Source organism: Phacochoerus africanus, chromosome 11, assembly GCF_016906955.1.
Source record: "Phacochoerus africanus isolate WHEZ1 chromosome 11, ROS_Pafr_v1, whole genome shotgun sequence".
NCBI classification, from domain to species: Eukaryota; Metazoa; Chordata; class Mammalia; order Artiodactyla; family Suidae; genus Phacochoerus; species Phacochoerus africanus.
In genome coordinates this window covers 36,300,315-36,323,941 of record NC_062554.1, presented here as the reverse complement: position 1 = coordinate 36,323,941, position 23,627 = coordinate 36,300,315, and the positions used below count along the sequence as shown (strand labels likewise).

The following is a 23,627-nucleotide window of genomic DNA, read 5'->3' as shown; positions in this document are numbered from 1 at the left end:
AAGTGACACTGCAGAGAAATAAATCCACTGTTTTTAAAAGTTTCTGCTTTCTGGGAGTTCCTCTCGTGGTGCAGCAGAAAAGGATCCGACTAGGAACCATGAGGTTGCGGTTCGAGATCCCTCGGCTCGCTCAGGGGGTTAAGGATCTGGTGCTGCCGTAAGCTGTGGTGTAGGTCACGGACACAGCTTGGATCCTACGTTGCTGTGGCTATGGTACAGGCCACCAGATATAGCTCCAATTAGACACCTAACCTGGGATCCTCCATATGCCACGAGTGTGGCCCTAAAAAGCAAAAAAAAAAAAAAAAGAATATAAAAGTTTTCTGCTTTCTAATATTGTAAATCTAAAAAATAACACTGTCTCCAAGCCTTTAATAAGTGCCACATTAAAAGTCTATCTAGCTTTAACTTTTTAAACTATTTCAAAGTTACCAAAGTTAGCAGATGTAAGCTATTCTACATGAGGGGGATAACCGACAAGATCCTACTGTCCAGCAGCACACAGAACTATATTCATGTCTTATGATGAATCATAATGGAAAAGACTATATACATGCATAACTGAATCACATTACTGTACAGCAGAAATCAACACACCACTGTAAATCCACTATATTTAAATGGTTACCCAAGGAAGATTATAATAAAAAAATTCATCCATAATTACCTTTTTAATGAGGTGAGGCTCTAATCCATTCTCTTTCACAGATTTGCATAGGGCGAATAAAGCCTGTTTTTCACAGACAGGGCTACAGCATAACACCACAGCTATCATTGTCAGTAAAACAGCTTTTCTATTACAAATCTCATCCAAAAGTTCACGGTTCTCACCTCCTTGGGACTTCTGAAGAATTTTAAAAACAATAATGCAGTGTAAATAATTAAGTATTAAAAATAAACCACCCAGGCTAAAACCAAAGTATACCATGACATTACCTAAGTAGCTAAAGAGCAGTTTAAATCCTATAGTGATGGAGCAAAGGACAGAGATTATTCGAGAATACCAAAGTGTCTACAGTGGGAGAGACTGCTTTTGATAAGATCTTATAGAAAGAATTGCCTAATATAAAGCAACATAAAGAGGTACAAAGAGAGAAAGAAAAAAACTGCAGGAAAAATGAAAGACCAAGTGCTCTTCAACTAGCAAGTATTATCACCATTATAAATAATATAATAAATATATAGCTCTTTATTCTTAAAAAATTATATATACTTCCCCCAAAAAACCAATAAAATCACATCATTAGATAGAATGATATATGCTTTTAATAATAAATCATTAAACTATTTCAACAGACGTGCACATTTTTGACTCATACTTAACAGAAGTTTCTCTTCGCATTTAGAAAAAACTGCCACTCACTGATCCTATTTCTATTTTTGGTATAAGAAAGAGTAAGACTTCCTTACTAAATGGCAACCACTGACATGTTTGAAAACAGCTATGAGGTTCTCCTTAAGTCAACTTCTTTACCTTTTCCTTGTAAAAGAGAGATTAGACTCTCTAACACCCTAATTAAAAATCTACTTTTACTGAGAACAAAACCCAACATGCTAGCTGCTCTGTAAAATGAACAGAAGATTCAAGTTCTCTCATTATTATTTTTTCTCTTTTCTTTTTTCAGGGCACACCTGCAGTATATGGAAGTTCCCAGCTAGGAGTCGAATAGTAGCTGCAGCTGCAGGCCTACACCACAGCCATAGCAATGCAGGATCCAAGCCACATCTTCGATCTACACCACAGCTTGTGGCAACCCTCGATCTTTAACCCACTGAATGAGGCCAGGGATGGAACCTACATCCTCATGGATACTAGTCGGGTTCACTACTGCTGAGCCACAATGGGAACTCCAAGTTCTTTTTATGAACTTGTTCATCACAGTCTGCTTCTATTAATGATACCTAAGACAGAATTTGCTTTTCTTGAGAACTATTACAATGCTAATTTATGTTATGCTCTTAGGATGTAAAACTTAGATCTTTCTCCACATGAACTGCTCTCAGGTCAATATTTTCCCTTTTTGTACATGACAGGCTGATTTTAAAATATGTAATAGGGAGTTCCCTCCGTGGCTCAATGGTTAATGAACCTGACTAGGAACCACGAGGTTTTGGGTTCCATCCCTGGCTTTGCTCAGCACGTTAAGGATCCAGCATTGCCATGAGCTGTGGTGTAGGTCGCAGATGCGGCTTGGATCTGGCTGGCATGTGGCAGCTCTGGTGTAGGCCAACAGCAACAGCTCCGATTAGACCTCCAGCCTAGGAACCTTCATATTCCGAGGTTATGGCCCTGGAAAAAGACAAAAAAAAGACAAAAAATAAAATAAAATACATAACATGTTATCTCCATTAAATTTTATATTATTTACACTCATTTTTCTAATCTATTGAAATCTTTTTCTAACTCCATCTTCTTTTCATTCCTGCAACTTTCTTTTTCAGTTTTGTGCTATTACAAAATATATATTCATTTGATTAACTTCCTGACATACTTTTGTAACTGCCTCACATACTCTTAACAAATCAATTTTGCCAGTTTAAGAAAAAATATTATTCTACAGAAAAATATGAAAATAATAAGATTCACTAAAAAGCATAAAGATAATTTGATCTTGCCAGTTAAAAAATTTTTTCTCTCAATCTGTTTCTTCCTGTTGTTACCTGTTCTATGAATTAGTTTTTTAATCAGATCTTACCAAAAAAAAAAGATTTAACAGAAAAGCCAATTATACTCCAATAAAAACTCAGTAAATCCTGTTTTTCCTAAATAAGTGCTCCATATAAGTTGAGCCAAAATAAACTGTCATTATTCAACCAATTCTGACCTATAAATAAAGCAATTTCAATCAATTCATACAGTTGTTCTAGTCTAACTTTATATTGTGAACTATTGGATATAAACTGTCTTAGACCCATCTTGGCAAAGTAATACATGGCATATTTATAGAAAGTATACGATAACAGCAAATATGCATTACTATAATTACCACTTGTCTTATTCTTTCCTGAGCTTTCAAGTACGCATTTTCAAAAGCTGTTTGCTGAAGTTTCAAAGGAAGTGCTCTCATTATTGTGGAAGAATCTCCTTGTTTCATATGCTGAAATAATCTTAAAAAAAGCAAAAAGTGAAATAATTTTTAACCTTAAGTAAAAATAAATCACTCTGTGAGACATAATATCAAAAGACCAAGGAAGTGTGAGTCCACTTAAATATGTTCAGATCCACTGTATAATATTACAGTCTTTACCATATACTCCATTTTCTCCTAGAACTGAAAAGGGTCTCAAAAGATCTTTTAACTTATTACCCAAACTTGAATATCACTGAACTCAAACTAACCAGAAAAGAAAAAATTCCTCTGGTCAAATACCAATTAGAAGAAGCTACAGACTCCTATGTCATCTGCTCTAATATTTAATCAACTTGAAAGTAAATAGCTTTAAAGTCTTGAAGTTCCATTAATAAAAATTCTTATGTAATAGAAAAGAGTTTATCAGCGCTTTTTACATAATGTACTCCCATATTTAAGGATAACACTTTAATCATTTTGTCCATTATGCTTTTTTTTTTTTTTTCCCTTTTAGGGCTGCATATGGAAGTTCCCAGGCCAGGGGTCGAATCAGAGATGCAGCTGCCAGCCTATGCCACAACCACAGCCACACCAGATCCAAGCTGCATCTGTGATCTACATGACAGCTAACCACAAGCCAGATCATTAACCCACTGAGCGAGGCCAGGGATTGAAACCACATCCTCATGGATACTAGTTGGGTTTGTAACTGCTGAGCCACAAGGGGAACTCCCTCCTTTATCCTTTTTTAGTAACCAAAACTCATAAAAGTATCAACTTTTTGGTGTTCCTCTGATTCCTTCAGTTTCTCTAATCTCAAATAGCCTAATATTAGATACCTAACATGAAAACAATAAATAAATAAATAAATGCTATATTCATGGCATTCATGAATTCACAGAATTTTGAATCTTAATGCCACCCTCAGCTTTATTACGTTCAACTTCTGATCCTCTGGTGACCCCACACCTTACACTTCAGTATATATTTTCTATCTTTTCAAGGACTTGAAGTAAAGCACACATTCATTAGCAATCCTTACGATACTCTACGTTTTTACTGAAAATAGTCCTAAATTGAGGAGGCAGACATGGTTCTGACTTAAGAAAACATCGCTGTCAGCATATCCAAATTCTGGACACATTATATATTATCTTATGCATATATTTATGTGACTGCTCAACAATTTCTTTATAGTGATCTTTAATCACTGGTCACTTACAATTGAACAGTAAAATTACTTAACTGACTTTCAGTTTCAATTTTTTTTTTTCCTTTTAGGTCCACACCCACAGCATACGGAAGTTCCCAGGCTAGAGGCTGAATCGGAGCTGAAGCTGACAGCCTACGCCATGGCCACAGCAATACCAGATCTGAGCCAAATCTGCAATCTACGCCGTAGCTTGTGGCTATGCCAGATCTTTAACCCATTGAGTGAAGCCAGGGATCAAGCCCACATCCTCATGGACACTATATCGGGTTCTTAACCTGCGGACGCATAAGGGGAACTCCTCAGCTTTGATGTTTTTAAAGTATAATTTCTTCTCAAATATTCATTGAATTTACACATTATTAAACACCTGGTACATTCCAAGTATTATTCCAGGTTCTAAATATACAGCAATGAATAGAAGAGACAAAAACCATGGAGTTCCTGCTGTTCATAACAGGATCAGCCATGTCTCTGCAGCTCAAGGACGCATGTCCTATCCCTGACGGGTACAGTGGGATAAAGGACCTGATATGGCCAGAACTGTGGCTCAGATCTGATTGCTGGCTGCTGGGCAGCCAAAAAAAGAAACAAAAAAAAGTGAAAGACAAAAACCAATGCTTTCTAGGAACTCATATCCCAGGTAAATGTATTAAAATACAATATTTCAGGTGGTAACAAATGCTATACAGAAAAATAAAGCAGAGAGGTGCTTTATTTACAGGAGTGTGAGGTGGGAAAGGCAGAAGTAGGTTACAATTCAGTTTCAAAATCAATTTGATAACCTGATAAACATGCAGTTGTTAAAGAATTAGTATTTGCTACTTCAGGTACTCAAACATAAAAAAGATCCCTGTGAGGAGTTCCCGTCGTGGCGCAGTGGTTAACGAATCCGACTAGGAACCATGAGGTTGCGGGTTCGGTCCCTGCCCTTGCTCAGTGGGGTAACGATCCGGCGTTGCCGTGAGCTGTGGTGTAGGTTGCAGACGCGGCTTGGATCCCGCGTTGCTGTGGCTCTGGCGTAGGCCAGTGGCTACAGCTCCGATTCAACCCCTAGCCTGGGAACCTCCATATGCCGCGGGAGCGGCCCAAGAAATAGCAACAACAACAATAACAACAACAACAACAACAACAACAAAAAGACAGAAAAAAAAAAAGATCCCTGTGAAAGAATCACTCCATGCTTAATTGTATGTTCACTTGAATACAGATGACTGTAATTAACACAATGCAAAATGTACAATTTTTTCTTTTACAAACTCACATAAAATCTCAATAATATCCGGAGTTCCCGTCGTGGCGCAGTGGTTAACGAATCCGACTAGGAACCATGAGGTTGCGGGTTCGGTCCCTGCCCTTGCTCAGTGGGTTAACGATCCGGCGTTGCCGTGAGCTGTGGTGTAGGTTGCAGACATGGCTCAGATCCCGAGTTGCTGTGGCTCTGGCGTAGGCCGGTGGCTACAGCTCCGATTCGACCCCTAGCCTGGGAACCTCCATATGCCGTGGGAGCGGCCCAAGAAATAGCAACAACAACAACAACAACAACAACAAAAAAAAAAAGACAAAAAAAAACAATCTCAATAATATCCAAATTTTCCCTATCTCCCATAAGTGGTAGCAGTCAACTACTTACCAGCTGTCTAGCACTGAGCATGTTACTATATCTAAGCCACAGAGTTTTCATTTATATTTATTTATTTATTTTTGTCATTTTAGGGCTGCACCTGCGGCATATGGAGGTTCCCATGCTAGGGATAGAATCAGAGCTATAGCTGCCGGCCTGCACCACGGCTACAGCAGTGCAGGATCTGAGCCACGTCTGCAACCTACACCACAGCTCACAGCAATGCCGGACCCTTAACCCACTGAGTAGGGCCAGGCGTTGAACCTGTGTCCTCATGGATACTAGTCAGATTCCTTTTCACTGAGCCATGACAGGAACTCCCGTCATTTAAAAATTTGAGAAAATAACAGTGTCTACACTAATACTGATACAGTGATACTGATACTAATAGTGATACAGTTGTCAGAATTAAGAGAAAACATAAATGTCAAGCATACAGTATATGCTCAGTAAATGTTAACTATTTTTAATATCACAACTAGGGACCTATCACCATGCTAGACATTGAAGTGCTATCTGCACACTGAAGTGCTGTCTGTACACTTCATGAATACTTGACCCATTACCTATTGATTAATCCTGCAGCCAACATGCAAACTTGGTGATGATTATCAGCAAGGAATTGTGGAAATACTTCATTTACAGGAAAGTCTTTTTCCATTACATTAAGAATAGCCCATCTTGAATAAGGATCGGCCTGTGGAAAAAGAACCACTGAGGTTAAATGCAAAATACTAAGAGAAAAATCACCCATTAATAAACAGAATGAAAGACTACTTCAGAGATTTCAATGGAGACCTTACTAACAATTTATGTGGAATAACTCACCTCAAGCAAAGTTTTAAGGCATTTTACTAGTGCCAATCTCACAGAGAATGTGCATTTCCCCTCCTTCGTTAAGTGCCTGAAACAAAGTAGTGTTTCAATATCAAATAATCATTTTAATAAAAGCATGGTCAAAAAAGAAATCAGTGGACATTAAGGTTAATCTAGGCTGCTTCCAAAGATTCTTTCATGTTAAATTTAATTCTTACTAGGTGGCAAATGCCAGTGTTCTCATCAACTAAAATAAATTAGTTTGAAACTGATTTCATTTTAATACATATCATTTGTGTCATATGATTATGCCTCATTAGGGGGCTATCATAATTCATGTTATGGCAAACTTTCTTTAAAAGGAAAAAAGATGCATTTTTGTTTTGGGGATTTTTTTTTAGGGCCGTACCCGTGGCATATGGAAGTTCCCAGGCTTAGGGGTCAAATCATACAGCTGCCAGACTATGCCACAGTCACATTAACGCGGGATCCAAGCCATGCCTGCTCACAGCAATGCCAGATCCTCAACCCACTGAACGAGACCAGGGATCGAACCTGCATCCTCACTGATACTAGTTAGATTCATTTCCGCTGCACCACAACAGGAACTCCAAAAGGAAAAAAATTCTTTCGTTGTGTTGTTATACCAAAAATTTCAAAGGCACATTCTATACTGATCCAAAAGTCCTTATCCATTAAATGGTATGAGGGCTCTAAAGTACACAGATGTGCTCCCCTATAGGTATCTTGGTATTTATCTCACACTACAACCTATATGCATGAAATAATCAGATAATGACAAGGCCAATCTGTCCACTTTAAGAACATGAAGCACTCAGCTCATTTAGATTCACTGCACATTGCTTTATTCACCATACACATCAAACTATTAAGTGATTAAAAATTCTGCAAGGAGGAGTTCCCACCGTGGCTCAGTGGTTAACAAATCCAACTAGGAACCATGAGGTTAGAGGTTCGATCCTTGGTCTTGCTCAGTGGGTTGAGGATCCGGTGTTGCCAGGAGGTGTGGTATAGATCGCAGACAAGGCTTGGATTCCATGTTGCTGTGGCTCTGGCATAGGCCAGCTACTGCAGCTCCAATTAAACCCCTAGCCTGGGAACCTCCACATGCCGCAGGTGTGGCCCCAGAACAGACAAAAAAAATTCGCAGGGAAATACACTAAACTCACTTTAGGAAGCCAAGACTTAAGCAAAAAACAATGTAGTTCTCGAGTTCCCTGGTGGCATAGTGGGTTAAGGATCCAGCACTGTCACTATTGTGGCTTGGGGTCTCTCTGCTTGGCTCGGGTTCGATCCCTGGCCTGGGAACTTCCACGTGTCACAGGAGCAGCCAAAAAAAAACACAAATTATATTACTCTATTATTAAAAGATGTATATAGTTACATTTGAGGATTAGGAGAAATCACTTATGTAGAAATACAAAGTTCCCATGTGTATCCAGAGTGGCCAAAGAAAAATAAGAACTCTACAACATATTCTGTACCCACCAAAATGCTCCAATCACTGTTAGAAAGTGCCCCTGAGCATCCCTTGTGCTCTCGGCATCCACATTTTCCCGACATAGGTTCGGCACTATGTGAAGCACATGGTTTAAAATGGTTTTACAAACATCTTGGTCACGACGATATAAAGAACACACACTGCTGTGGTGGAAAAAGTTTAACTTTATCAGTATAACAGAACACAACAGTTTAGTTTATAAATTTTGAATGAATATTACAGATGATTTTAATGTCTTACGATAGTGGTTTTAGAAGTTCAACAACATCCTCCATTGGCAGGGGATATTCTTCACCAGGAAGCTCCTTTAAAAGTACTAGATACTAAGATAGTTGGGGGGGGGGAAATCAGTATTTTTTTCCCAAATATCATTTATTTAAATAAGTATATATAGCAACCATAAATTCATATATAAATACATATATGTAGACACAAACACAAAAGAGCAGTGAATTTTTAAGAGGCAATATAGTTAAAGACCAAAAAAAAAAACCCAACAACAAAAAAACATTGAATATGAAGTCAGACAGAGCTGGATTCAAATCCAAGCACCACAACTTTTATTTGCGTGGTTAAAAAATTTGCCTTGTCATCTAGTTTTTGTACTCTTACCTGTAAAAGGAGGATAGAGCATTACCTGGCCAGATTACTGTAAGATGTAAAGGAAATGACTATAAAGGTCTAGCATTTGGTGCAGGAATTCAAGAAGTGATAGTTGTTACCAGTGTTGGGCTCAAAAGCCTGAGCAAGAGTCTAAAACTGTATTATGGCACCACCCTCCAAAAACAATGCTTGGGGATAATGTCAACAGTTAAAAACCACTCTATTAATGAATTTTGGAAAGCAGAGATAATTATAAGCAGAGAAGAATCCAAATGCCCTGACTCATTTTCCTATAAGGCAATCTTGTAAGGTTCTCTATGGATATAAAGGGCTACTCGCCAATTTCTGGAGTTCCCATCGTGGCTCAGCTGAAATGAATCTGACTAGCATCCATGAGGACGCAGGTTTGATCCCTGGCCTCGCTCAGTGGGTTAAGGATACAGCGTTGCCATGAGCTGTGGTGTAGGCCGCAGATGTGGCTTGGATCTGACGTTGCTGTCGCTGTAGTGTAGGCCAGCAGCTACAGCTCCGATTGGACCCCTAGCCTGGGAACCGCCATATGCTGCAGATGTGGCCCTAAAAAACAAAACAAAACCAAACCAAACCAGGAAGCCAATTTCGGAGAGCTAGTAAATAATTTTCTAGCAGTACTAAGGAATCAGAAGACATTTTTCCTATTATTCATATGGAGAAAAATGTTTCTTACTTCTTCAAAGCATATAGCCTTCCCCACTGGTCAGGGCTAGAGACCTGACTAGAATGGTTATCAAGGTAGAAACCAGGGGATCAGACAGGGCTCAACTAAGTATATTTACCAAGGCCTGGGGGTTGACCAACATGTTCACCACAGCTAGAACATGACCAGGAACTCCACCAGGGCCTCAACCTGCACGTTTCCAAGAGGTTCTGATTAAGGCATCACCTGGCATCTCTTGAAGTGCTGGGGAAATCACATGACATGTTTGCCCATTTGCTAGGACCAGTAACATGTCCACATAGCATACTGGTGGGGACAGCTCACTTCTCAAGTTCACCAGCACCGGGGCTAAGGGTTAGGAGATAAGTTACATGTGATAATATTGAGTGAACAAGTAAATACATTGAGGTCAAGTGGGAAGCCACATTTCTTACTGTGGGAAAAGGGAGCTACAAATATGGACAGAGAAAAGAACAAATAAATCCTATGACACTGGATTGGAATTGTAGGTATCTATCAGTAGATGCACAGACTGACGAACGAAGGGAACAAGATTACTTTTAAGTCTAAATATAATTATCACAAGCAAATATGAGACAAATTCTAAGTGTGAGATTCTGGAGTTCCCAAAAATATATCCTCTATAACATCCGATAATGATGGAGTTCCCGTCGTGGCTCAGTGGTTAACGAACCCAACTAGTATTCATGAGGACACACATTTGATCCGTGGCACCACTCAGCGGGTTAGGGATCCAGTGTTGCCATGAGCTATGGTGTAGGTCACAGACACGGCTTGGATCTTGCATTGCTGTGGCTGTGGTATAGGCCAGCAGCTACAGCGCTGATTCAACCCCTGGCCTGGGAACCTCCATATGCCACAGGTGCAGCCCTAAAAAGACAAAAGATGGAAAAAAGAAAGAAAGAAAGAAAAAAAAAGTGGGATTCTATACAGCAAGTGACTAGACTATTCAAAACTATGAAAGATAAGCAAAGACTAAGGAACCATTTGTTCCAGAATGAGAGAAACTAAACAAGCCTGGCAATGAACTGCAATGACAAAATTTTAATTTCCTAATGATTATCATTATTTTCAGGACATACACAGTGAAATAAAGGGGTACCATGTCTACAACTTAATCTTAAAATGGTCCAGAAAATGTGGTGCAACAGGTTAAGGATCTGGTGTTGTCACTGCAGCAGCCTGTGTCACTGCTGTGGTGCAGGTTCAATCCCTGGCCCAAAACTTCTGTATGCACGGAGGCATCCAAATAAATAAATAAAATAAAGAACACTTCAGGTTAAACGAAGAATAATTTAAAAAATGGCTCAGAAAAACGGTGTGTGTGTGCATGCGTGTGTATGAGTGTATAGAGTATGCAGAGAGAATGGTAAGTCAAGTATAAAATGTTAACTACAAAAGCTTGTGAAGGCAAAAATGGGAGTCCTGTGGTATTTAACTTTACAGTCACCTTTAAATTACATAAAAGAACTAAAAGCATATAAACCAAGGTCAAGGCCAGATTCAGACTTCAACTACAAGGTTACATGAATATTATTTTTACATTCAGAGTCTGTGGCTCTTGGCCTTGTTTAAAATAATTTATTATAATTACACTCAAAGAGAGTAAATCTATCCAAAGTCTCTCCAAGTATCCACTTAAACATTTTCCACTGCACATTAAAATAAAAAGTGTTTTATAACTAGTCTCAGATTCATTTCTCAATAAAGCAATTTCAGGTTTTCCAACTATGGGATTCTTATATGTCAGTCCATTACCTTTAGCTAGCAACATTAGATGCAAACGAATCACTTCTTCATTTCCCCAAACTCACCATGTGCAGGTGAAGAGGTTTGGTAGGGTCTAACCTGTCAGAATCAATTAACATCAACAATTTCCTCCGAATATCAGCTGCTCTAAATGACATGGTATTGGACTGAGCGATGGTTATACACATACACAAAAACCTGAGCATGTCTAAAACAAGTAGATCTTGCTTTGAGAGGTGTTCCTCAGCTAAAGGATTCATGGCACCTAAAAATAAAAGGCACTTATTAAGTCTAAGAGAAGTACACAACATCACTTATATTGTACACTAACACAAATATCTTCCCCTTGAACAAAAAGAGATGAAAATATATAAATAGCAAAATGCTGAAACTGAAAGCTTCAAAATTCTTCAAGCTTCTTCTAGCACACTAGAAGATTCAAAATGCTTCAAAAATGTTTACCCTAGAATTCTATCATCAAGAAATAATGTCTGAAAAAAAATCTATACAAATATTCCCTGCAATACTGTTAGAAAGAAATCTAAATTTCTGACAAAAAAAGTCTAGTAAATTATGGTATGTATGTTAACTGGGATATTATGGAGCCATTAAAAAGTATGATTATCAATACCACAAGTACCTCAAAGGAAAAAAAAAATTTTTTTTTGGTCTTTTTGTCTTTTAGGGCCATACCCGAGGCATATGGAGGTTCCCAGGCTAGGGGGGTCCAATCAGAGCTGCAACTGCTGGCCTACACCAGAGCTACAACACCACCAGATCCGAGCCGTGTCTGCCACCTACACCATAGCTCACAGCAACACTGGATCCTTAGCCCACTGAGCAAGGACAGGGATCAAACCCGCAACCTCATGGTTGCAACTATGGGACTGCATAGTTCCCATCGTGGGAATCAGATTCATTTCCACTGTGCCACGATGGGAACTCCCTGGTTTTAGTTGTTTAGTAATTATTTTAAATTTCCCCATTAAAAATAAAATAGAAAACAAACACACTCAATTAAAAATCAGAGAAGTGTGGAAGATTCCTTGTGGCACAGCAAGGTTAAGGATCTGGTGTTGCCACAGCTGTGACAAAGGCTGCAACTGTGGTATGGGTTTGATCCCTGATCCAGAAACTTACACATGTCATAGATGCAGCCAAAAAAAAATCAAAAAAAAAAAAAATCAGAGACTTCCAAAGTGTATTAGAAGGGAACAATCCTAATAAACTATACAAAAAGGAACTAATTTGAATATAAAATTAGTATCTATAAGGCATTAATGCCAAATAAAGACAAAGAAGTTAAAAAAAAATCCCATGCAGTACAAATATACTTACCCATAGTAATTTGGCTCTCTCCAGATTCGTTTGCATCAATAACACTACTAGCAGGGTTATCATTAAATAGACTCATGGATGACTGATCATTCATCTCCATCAGATTTTTATCAGTATCATCTTCCATTGATTCTACTTCTCCACAGTCAAATGGCTTTTTGATAATGAATGCCTTCAAATAAGAGAAAGAAATTCCTTTCAATTTGGATCCTTTCAAAAGCATACTGCCATTAAAAGTGACCTACTCAAACAATTCATGTAAGAATCTTGCGGTATCATTTCTACTAAATGTCTAGTAACATGGACTTCCCATTTTGGCATGGTGGAAACAAATCTGACTAGTATCCATGAGGACATGGGTTCCATCCCTGGCCTCCCTCAGTGGTTCAGCGATCCTGTGTTGCCGTGAGCTGCAGTGTAGGTTGCAGATACAGCTCAGATCCTGCTGTGGCTGTGGTGTAAGCCGGCAGCTGTAGCTCCAATTCGGCCCTCAGCCTGGGAACTTCCATATGCTTCGGGTGCAGTCCTAAAAAGCAAAAAAATAAAAAATTAATTTCTAGCAACAGGAAAATGGATATACAAACTGTAATGTCTATATAACAGAATAATACATGATCTTTACAAGTAATTTCTTATATTGAGTTTTAGGAAGTTGCCATCTGGTGCAGCAGGTTAAGGATCTGGTGTTGTGGCAGCTGAGGTGTAGGCTGCAAGTGCAACACAGGTTTGATCCCTGGCCCAGGAACTCCCACTTGCCATGGGTAAAGAAAGGAAGGAAGGGAGGGAGGAAAGGAGGAAGAAGAAGTTTTATACTACCCAAAACTGATAAGGGTATAGGTAAAATTTATAAATTGGTATGACTATTTTGGAGAACAATAACAATATCCATCCAAAGGTAAAATTCACATTCCTTTTGAACAAACAAGTCCATTTCCAGAATATATTGTACATCCTTCATATGCACAAATAAAAACAGACAAAAATGTAAGAAATTTACTCAGGAACTCTATAATAAAAAAGTTTAAATTTTAATTAATGTCATTATATGCAGATGACATGATATTCTATACAGAAAACCCCGAAGACGCCACACAAAAACTACTAGAACTGATAAAGGAATTCAACAAGGTAGCAGGATACAAGATTAACATAGAGAAATTTGGTGTATTTCTTTACACTAACAATGAAATAACAGAAAAGGAAAGTAAAAAAGCAATCTCTTTTAAAATTGCATCAAAGAAAGTAAAATACTTAGGAATAAACCTGACCAAGGATGTGAAAGAACTATATTCTAAGAACTATAAAATACTGGATAAGGGAAACTGAAAATGATTCAAAGAAATGGAAAGATATCCCATGCTCTTGGAAAGAATTAATATTGTTAAAATGGCCATACTATCCAAAGTAACCTACAGATTTAATGTGGCCCCTATCAAATTATCCATGACAGTTTTCATTTTTCACAGAATTAGAACAAATAATCCTTATATCAAACCATAAAAGACCCAGAATTATGCCAAAGGCATAACCTCCCAGACTTCAGACAATACTACAAAGCTTCAGTAATCAAGAAGGGCATGGTATTGGCACAAAAACAGACACATAAATCAGTGGACCAGAACAGACAGCCCAGAAATAAATTCATATACCTATGGTCAATTAATATCAACAAAGGAGGCACGAATATATAATGGGGAAAACAATGTCTTTTCAGCAAGTGGCACTGGCAAAACTGGATAGCTTCATGCACAAAATAAACAAACAGCTCTGACATAAATTGTACCAATGTTTTCTTAGGTCACTATCCCAAGGCAATAGAAATAAAAGCAAACACAGATAAATGGGACCTAATCAAACTTATAAGCTTTTGCACAGAAAAGGAAACCATAAGCAAAATGAAAAGGCCATCTATGGACTGGAAAAAAATACTTGCAGCACCATTTACAATACCAAGACAGGGAATGGAACCCAAATGTACATCTACAATAAAAAAGGTGGGATACATATAAACAATGGAATATTACTCAGCCATAAAAAGAATGAAACAATGCCATGTGCAGCAACATGGATGGACCTAGAGGTTAAATACTAAGTGAAGTAAGTCAGAAAAAGACAAATACCGTACAATATCACTTACATGCAGAATCTAAAATATGACACAAAAGGGAGTTCCCATTGTGGCTCAGCAGGTTGTGAACCCGACTAGTATCCAGTGGATGCAGGTTCCATCCCTTTCCTCACTTAGTGGGTTAAGGATCTGGAGTTGCCATGAGCTATGGTGTAGGTTGTAAATGCAGCTTGGATTCTGTGTTGCTATGGCTGTGGTGTAGGCCAGCAGGCTGCAGCTCTAATTTGACTCCTAGCCCGGGAACTTCTATATGCTGCAGGTATGGCCCTAAAAAGCAAAAAAGAAAAAAAAAGACACAAATGAATATATCTATCGAACAGAAACACTCACAGACATAGACAATAAACTTATGGTTACCAAAAGGGAAAGGGGGTGGGGAAAGGATATATCAGGAGTTTGGGATTAGTAGACACATAGATACATATATATACATGTATATAAACACTATATATAAAATAGATTTCAAAAAAGTGACCTATTGTATGCCATAGAGAATTACATTCAATATCCTGTAACAAACCATAATGGAAAGAATATGAAGAACATTATACATAATTATATATATATATATATATATATATATATATATATATATATAAAACATTGAATCACTTTTCACCAGAAACTAACACTATTTTATTGAAATAAACTTCAATTAAAAAAATAAAATAGGAAGTTCTCATTGTGGCTCAGCAGTAACAAGCCCAACTAATATCCATAAGGACAAGGGTTTGATCCCTGTCTTACTCAGTAGGTTAAGGATCCGGCTTGCCGTGGGCTGTGGTGTAGGTTGCAGACGCAGCTCGGATCCCTTGTTGCTGTGGCTGTGGTGTAGGCTGGCAGACACAGCTCCAATTCAACCCCTAGCCTGGGAAATTCCATATGCCGAAAGTGCAGCCCTAAAAAGCAAAATATAAACAACAAAACAAATAAAATGTAATTTAAGATCAGTTGGGTTAATATATATATATATATGTATATATATATACATATATATGTATATATATATATATAAAATTCCCAAATAAAATGAAATACCATGTTATTGCCAAAAAAAGTAAAGTATAGCCCTATGTAGTGACATGGAAAAATGACCAAGATTTATCCTTGTTAAGTGAAAACAATCAGGTTACAGAATATTTTTTTCACTCATTAAATATTTGAATATTTACTATGTGTACCAGGTACTGTTCTAGACAAAAAAAAAAAAAATGTGTAACATAAGCTCATTTGTATGGAAGAAGAAAACTTAAATATCATGATAAAAGTATGTTGCTTGTCTGGCAAGGTTTTTTGTTTTTGTTTTTTCTTTTCTTTTTTGGCCACACTTGCGACATCTGGAAGTCCTTGAACCAGGGATGGACACCATGCCACAGCAGCAACCTGAGCCACTGCAGTGACAACAGCGGATCCTTAGGTCATGGAGCCACAAGAGAACTACAGGGCAAGGATTTGTTTTCATTTTTAAGGATAGAAAATTATTTTCAATTTTGGTACAAATCATACGGAAAAAGGTAAGTTCAGATGATTAATTCACAATCACTCAGTCACCACCCTAGGTAATGATATTAAGAAGCAATCAAATAGGAGCTCTCTTCTGGCTCACTGCAGGAAGGATGGGTTGCTGCTGAGGTATGGGTTTGAGCCCTAGCCTGGGAACTTCCATATGCCATGGTTACAATAAAAAAAAAAAAAAAGCAATCAAATACATTTCACCCCTGGAAAACCAAATAACTCTATTTAATTTCCACAATTTTAAAACATAAGCTGCCATATACTATGAGATATATCCCTATTTAAGAGATTTCAAAGTTATAAAAAATATCTTAGAGTCAATGAAATATGATAGTAAAATAGGAAGCATACTTACTAAACTTCTACAAACATCTGCAATGTCATGCATTAACTTTGATGTTAACAATCGTAAGAAAAAGCCAGATGCAATCTTATTTGGACTGCGCTGCATTTAGACAAACAAAACACCAAGCAAAGAAACAAAAACAAGCAATTATACTTTAAAGATAATAATTTCTATATCATAAATGAAACATAGAATTTCTTTTACACTGGAAATTCTCTATCAGAATAAGCATGGATGAAGAGTTTACTATTAGGAACAAGATGTAAATTGCTTCAGAAATACTAACTCATGTTAAAGTGATAATAACTGTAGCACGTATCTTTCACTGGGCATAAACAACTTTAAAGTAAAATACCAGCTATTGCCCCTAAACATAAGCAAGCAATAACCATAGCTTGGAGTTTATTCTTCCATTCTCTCCTTCACCACTTATACCAGAATACAAAAAAAAAACACATTATAAAACCAAAAATACATGCTGATAATATTCATAAATAGCCCTATATTTAACATTAGATTTTAAAAGTGTTTCCAGTTATTATTAATACTCTGGCCTGGCTCAGCTATCCCTCAGGCCTGCTCCAAATCAAAACAAAGATTACACACAGTAGCATTCTTTCTACCAAATGTTATGTAAGACTATCTGGGCAAAACAAAGTTATGACTGTGCTGGAATTGTTTATCTTTGCAGTGCTCACTAGCCCTGGTATAGCGCATCACACACCTACAGTCATCAAGTTTTTATAAATGAATGAAAATATGCTGGCAATAAAAGAGTCACCAATTAGTTGTCTATTAAAGGGGTGAGATAATCTCAGAAAACTTCCTGAGGTTAGTTTCATGAGAAACTCAAATTACCAGGTGCTTTATTCCTCTGGATACTATTTTAATTTACCAATTTAATTTTATATCAGTGTATAAACTTATGACCAAACATAAAAAACAGTAACACTAACCAGTTATCAACCTCCCAGATAGGCTAGTTTGTCAAGTAGAAAGAACATCTTACCTTAGCACATTTATATAAGCAATTTGTACACAGATGCATCATATTTCTCAATGAAATGATTCTAGATTCCTCATTTGTCTTACTTTTAAACAAAGTGATACTTTCTCCTGCACACTGCATTAGAGACTATTAAGAAAAAAAAAGAAAAAAAGAAATTTCAGTTGAAATTATAGCGTAGTGGTTATAGCTTAGCTTTTTCTTGGTTTTACATAAGAGCTAAGTGTTTTAAGAAGTTACACTTGGTTATATAATTGAAAATTATGAGCTCCCTTCATGGCTCAGTGGTTAATAAACCCATCCATGAGGATGTGGGTTCAATCCCTAGCCTCCCTCGGTAGGTTAAGGATCTGGCATTGCCGTGCGCTGTGGTGTAGGTCACAGACGTGGCTTGGATCCTGAGTTGCTGTGGCTGTGGCGTAGGATGGCAGCTACAGCTCCAAATCAACTCCTGGCCTGGGAACTTCCATATGCTACAGGTGTGGCCCTAAAAAGCAAAAAATAAATTAATGAACTAATTAATTAAATTTAAATTTAAATAAATTTAAAAAATAAATTTAAAAAATGAAAATTATGAACAACTTTTTAAAAACAACAAACCTTGGAGTTCTCTTATGGCGCAGCAGGTTAACGGTCTGGTGTTATCACTGCAGTGGCTTGTGTCACCACTGTGTGGTGTGGGTTCAATCCCTGGCCTGGGAACTTCAACATGCAGCAGGTGAGGCCAAAAAACAACAACAAATCTTATACCCTGTTATCCTTATAAGTCACACAACTGACAGTACGGAACCCAGAGGTAAAAATGAGTTTCATGCTTACAGCCTGCCTGATTAACACTTTTAGTTAAGAATTCTTTAGGATAACCGATCCAGGAAAAACTTTTAAAAGTACATATAAAAATCAGTATTTTTGTTAATAAGATTAAATTTTAATGTGATATTAAAATCTTCAAATCTTAAGGAAGGAGACATAGCATCATTTCTTCCCAGACTGCATAAACAAAAGAGAAGGAGTTAACCTACATATAGTTTTGTTTTCCAAACAAATAACACCAATTTTCCAAGAAATATATTTCAATTAAATTAATCTAAAATGCTACTGACATAAATTTTCCTACCTTGGCTTTCTGGAATAATTCTGATGTATACGCTTCTTCTTCGGCTATTACACCCACATAACAATAGCAGCCAAGGACACCCACCAAAAGACTTGAACACCGGACAAGCGTTTCTGAATCTGAAGTCTTAAAGTAAAACCCAAGTAAAAAGTTTTTACATAATTAATAAATAATTTTGAGTATGATCATCTTTTGTAAGAGCAAATTTTATGTGCATATTACGAAACAAAAGTTCAGCTAACCGAATTACTACTGGCATAATTCTGGTCATCTCTAAAAACACCTAAGGGATCCATGTAGAGTTGTAATAATGAGGATTCTCAGGAAAAACAGCAGAAGTATCTCCTAATGGCCAAGTAATGTATCTCTTTTTAAAATGGCCCAGTGTACTACACATACCAGCCCTTACATATCTGAAGAAATAAATTAACAAAAAAAAAGTGAGGCAAATAAACATCTAGAGCTCTTAGAACATGAGTAGAAATCAGATTCATATAAACAGACATTAAATGACATTCTCGAATTCTAACAGGAAAGAACCTTGATTCATTCAACTTCTTAGATGTCACAGACTAGCATGAAGTATTTCTCCAACTAGATACTGCTTAGCCCATCTTATAGAACTATGAAAAAACTGTTTAAATGTTACAGTGAAAAACAAGATTTTCAGATTTTTCTGTCCCTACCCTGTATGAAAAGGCATTTTAGGGGGAAACACAGATCACATTACTTTGTAATGAAAGTGGTTACAACTATAATCCAGAAGAATGTCAGTAATTAAGGGCAAGACAAATCAAACAGGCACACTGTCCCTTCTCTGGTTTTTTTTGTTTTGTTTTTGGCTGCATCCGAAGCGCGAGGAAGTTCCTGGGCCAGGGATCGAACCTGCACCACAGCTGCAACCCAAGCCACAGCAGTGACAAAGCCAGATCCTTAACCCACTGAGCCACCAGGGAAGTTCCCTTTTTCTGGTTCTTTGGATCATTATTTGTGGCAACTGAATCCACTCCTTTGAGTAGCTTGTAGGTTTTTTTTATTCAACAAATATTCCATCATTTACAACGTAATGAGGCATTGCACAAAATACAAAGATTAATAAAAATTATATATGCCCTTTAATAAGCTTATAGCATAGTTAAAGAGGTATTAGTGTATATGGTAAAAGAACATGCTAAGGGTCATTTAAAAATAGAAATATTAAGTACTATGAACATTAAAAGATAAATTATTATTGCTGAGATCATCTAAGAAAGACATTAGCAAGGATTTTGACATATGGATCAACTGAACACATAGAAATGGGTAGAAAGACAAAACAGTTTTGGCAAGAGAATAGCACACATGAAGAGAATTTGTGGTTTTAAGAGAACAAAGGAAATGATATGAGACATTACCAGATGACCTCTAAAATATGGGTGACTGCTAGTTCATTTATTAATGACTTCTCCCTCTTCAAGTGCAACCAAAATCTATTACATCAGTTTAAATTATGTCTCTTTCTGTTATTGTAACATCTCCCTCCTCTGTATTAAGGTTCTTTTTCAACAAATTATCACTATGCTTAAGACCATTATTACTACCAATTAATCTACCCAAAGAATTCTACTTCTTTAATGTCTACCAGAATTCTTGGTCAAAGCAAATAGTCAAATCATTATTCTTAAGTTTTCTTTTTTTTCATGCCGTTTTCTCCATGTATAGCCATGTGTTATTACCTTGCTTTTTTTTTTTAATTTTCTTTTTTTGGCCGTTCCACAGCATATGGAGTCCCAGCGCCAAGTATTAGACCTGAGCCCACAGTCTCAACCTAAGCCACAGATGTGGCAACAATGGCTCTTTAACCCGCTGTGCCAGGCTGGGGATCAAACCAGCATTCCAACACTCCCAAGACACCACCAGTCCATTGCACCACAGCAGGAACTCCTACTTTGCTTTTAAAACTAAGCTTCCTGAAGTTCCCATCATGGCTCAACAGAAAAAAATCTGACTAGCATCCATGAGGACACAGGTTCAATTCCTGGTCTTGTTCAGTGGGTTAAGGATCTGGCACTGCCGTGAGCTGTGGGTTAGGTTGAAGGTGCAGCTTGGATCCCCCATTGCTATAGCTCCAATTCAACCCCTAGCCTGGGAACCTCTATACATCGAGGGTGCAGCCCTTAAAAAAAAATTAAGCTTCCCACAATCCTTAATGCCTTTCCTGCCTCTATTTCTCCTTCCTAACAGTCTGTCAAATTGGAATAAAACTTAGACTTTAATTCTTTTTGAAAATCTCACCTCGGGTAAGTAGTTATTTAGAAGCTGTTCTGACAATCCCAGAAGATAGCGATCCAATGATTCCTTAAGGTTTTGGTGGAAAGAAAAGCCTACACTGGATTGGTGCTTTTCTATAGTACATTCTTGCACAACAGTTAGAAAATCCATCTTGTCAAAAGTTGTCTGAAGAAATAGTTCTTCAACTTCTAACAATGAAGGTTCTTCCGTATCTTTTTGGTGTTGCTCACTTCAAAAAGTAAGATTTTTGATTTATAAAATCAAATTACTGAATATTTGATTTTCATATAGTAGCAGTTTATTACAAATGAAATCAGATTATAAATGAAATCATTAACTTAGTATCTACATTAAAGACTGCTTATAGGAGTGTCCATCGTGGCTCAGTGGTAACGAACCTAACTAGTATCCATAAGGGCATGGGTTCAACCCCTGGCCTCGTTCAGTGGGTTAAGGATCCAGTGTAGGTCACAGATGCAACTCAGATCCCACGTTGCTGTGGCTGTGGTGTAGGCCAGCAGCTACAGCTCCAATTCGACCCCTAGCCTGGGAACTTCCATATGCCATGGGTGTGGCCCTAAAAAGCCAAAAAAAAAAGACTGCTTATATAATTAATGAATTATTCTTTTAAATATTTCTTTTAGATTTTGAAAACTACTTGTATCAAATTTCATTATTTTGCAGCAAATTGTAATAACAGATGGACCAAAAAAATATAAGTTGCAGTCTCAAAGGCAAATTCAAAGTATTAAAAAAATTAATTAATACCAGATATAAACAGTAATAACATCTGAAAATATTTCCCATTTTTCACCTTTGATTTCTCCAAAATGTAATTTTTTTTCATCTTATGCCTTCTTGAGGGAGATTAGACATTTTCACGCCAGTGAGTCATTTTCAGTCACAGCAACAAGCCTCTGGACTCCATCAACTAAAATGAGGTTTTTTAGATTCCTTCTTATTTTCCTTATCCTCAATTATCATTACTTTTTAAAGCTAAAAGTCAGATTTTACTTGACATATAAAAATGAGTCACATCATTTCATATGATTTTTATGTTCTTTATATTTTATTATAACCATAAATAAGAGAATATAAATTTTAATCATTGAACTAAGCATTTCCCTAGCTAACAGTTATGATTTTTTAAACTGACAATTTAGTTCATAATTTTTAAGATGTACCTACTGAACTGCTAAAATTATATTATCATCTTTGTAATTAAAGCTATATCTTAAAATAATACAGAACTCTATTAGATAACATACCATTCTGACACACTTTGGAAAAAATTCATTGCAGCTTTACAGTTTTTCATAATGAGACTCACAAGAATTTTCTCCAGGGCAAGATGAGGAAAATTACTACAAAGGAAAATAAAAATCTTTACTTAGAAGACCAAAAGCCATTTAAAGCATTCTTTAAATTTAAATGTCCATGTTTAGCTTTAAATATTGGCCTCTAAAATTTGGATTCAAAATTAAAACTGTTTTCATCTGTACTGAATTTCTTAACATCTAAAAATAATTTAATAATAAATTTAATCATTTGTTAACTATTATTTTGACAATTCTAGAAGCAAGATCATATCCAATTTTTAAAGATCATAATCAATTAAGAGGTAAACAATTTTGAAATTAAAGTCAAAGTACTAAGACGCAGAGGTTTGTCCTCCAACCACTCAGCTCCAGTCACTGACTGTGGAAAGGTTAAGGTGACAAGCTTCTCGCCATCCTAGTGCTTAAATCCCATTTGGTCTGTCTTATTTCTTCCCCTCCTTAATTTAAAATATTTCATAAAAGATACTCTCATTATGAATAGGATACACCTGAGTTGGATGTATGTTCAGATGGACCTATTTATAGAAGACCACAGAGAAACATTTAAGTGCTCAAAGAATAATAATCAAATTCTTCATGCAAATCCCCTTACTCTCAATGACTAGGCAGAGAGAGAAAAAGAAAGTAAAAGAACTTGGACAAAGATCGGCACAAAGACACAGAACATTGTAAAAGCAAAGGGACTGTTTACTATCTGGGGTTAGTTCTTGGAAATTCTGCTTGATCACTATAAAACAGAGCTGTCTAGTATCAAATAAGAAATGGAGAACACCTTACAAAACAAACCAAAAAACCAGCAGCATGCTAGTGAACTCAAATTACCTGTGAAGAATTGGAGGCAGCTCTATTCTGTCTTCAAAGTCATCCTCTAACTGACAGAATAAAAGCCATTTCATTATTGATTCCTTTAAAGAAAATTTTCTGTTTCCATCACATATATTCTCCATTCCTGTTTCAACTGTTTCTGGAACTACACAGGTCTTCAGTGCCAAAGTCAAACAGCATACTGTAGGACTACAGCAAAACAAGGGACAATTATTACTAAAATAAGTTCTTTGCACAGAAAACTAACTTATGGTTACCAAAGGCAAAAGGAGTAGAAGAGGGTTAAATGAGGAGTTTGGATTAGCAGATACAAACTACTATGCATAAAACAGACAAACAACAAGGTCCTACTGTATAGCACATGGAACTGTATTCAACATCCTATAATAAACCCTAATGGAAAATATGAAAAACAACATATACATATA

At 36.9% G+C, this 23,627-nt stretch overlaps 1 protein-coding gene across 1 annotated transcript in view; it reads right to left on the bottom strand.

Annotated features, from left to right (window-relative positions):
- Positions 1–23,627, bottom strand: part of ATM (ATM serine/threonine kinase) — a 125,046-nt gene that overhangs the window by 79,124 nt on the left and 22,295 nt on the right. Inside the window, 14 exon segments of the mRNA XM_047752106.1 lie at positions 666–844; positions 2,988–3,108; positions 6,472–6,602; positions 6,734–6,809; positions 8,231–8,386; positions 8,484–8,566; positions 11,379–11,578; positions 12,652–12,823; positions 16,650–16,739; positions 17,650–17,775; positions 18,764–18,889; positions 21,038–21,263; positions 22,303–22,398; positions 23,197–23,388. Of these exon segments, the coding sequence (XP_047608062.1) occupies positions 666–844; positions 2,988–3,108; positions 6,472–6,602; positions 6,734–6,809; positions 8,231–8,386; positions 8,484–8,566; positions 11,379–11,578; positions 12,652–12,823; positions 16,650–16,739; positions 17,650–17,775; positions 18,764–18,889; positions 21,038–21,263; positions 22,303–22,398; positions 23,197–23,388 (1,974 nt within the window).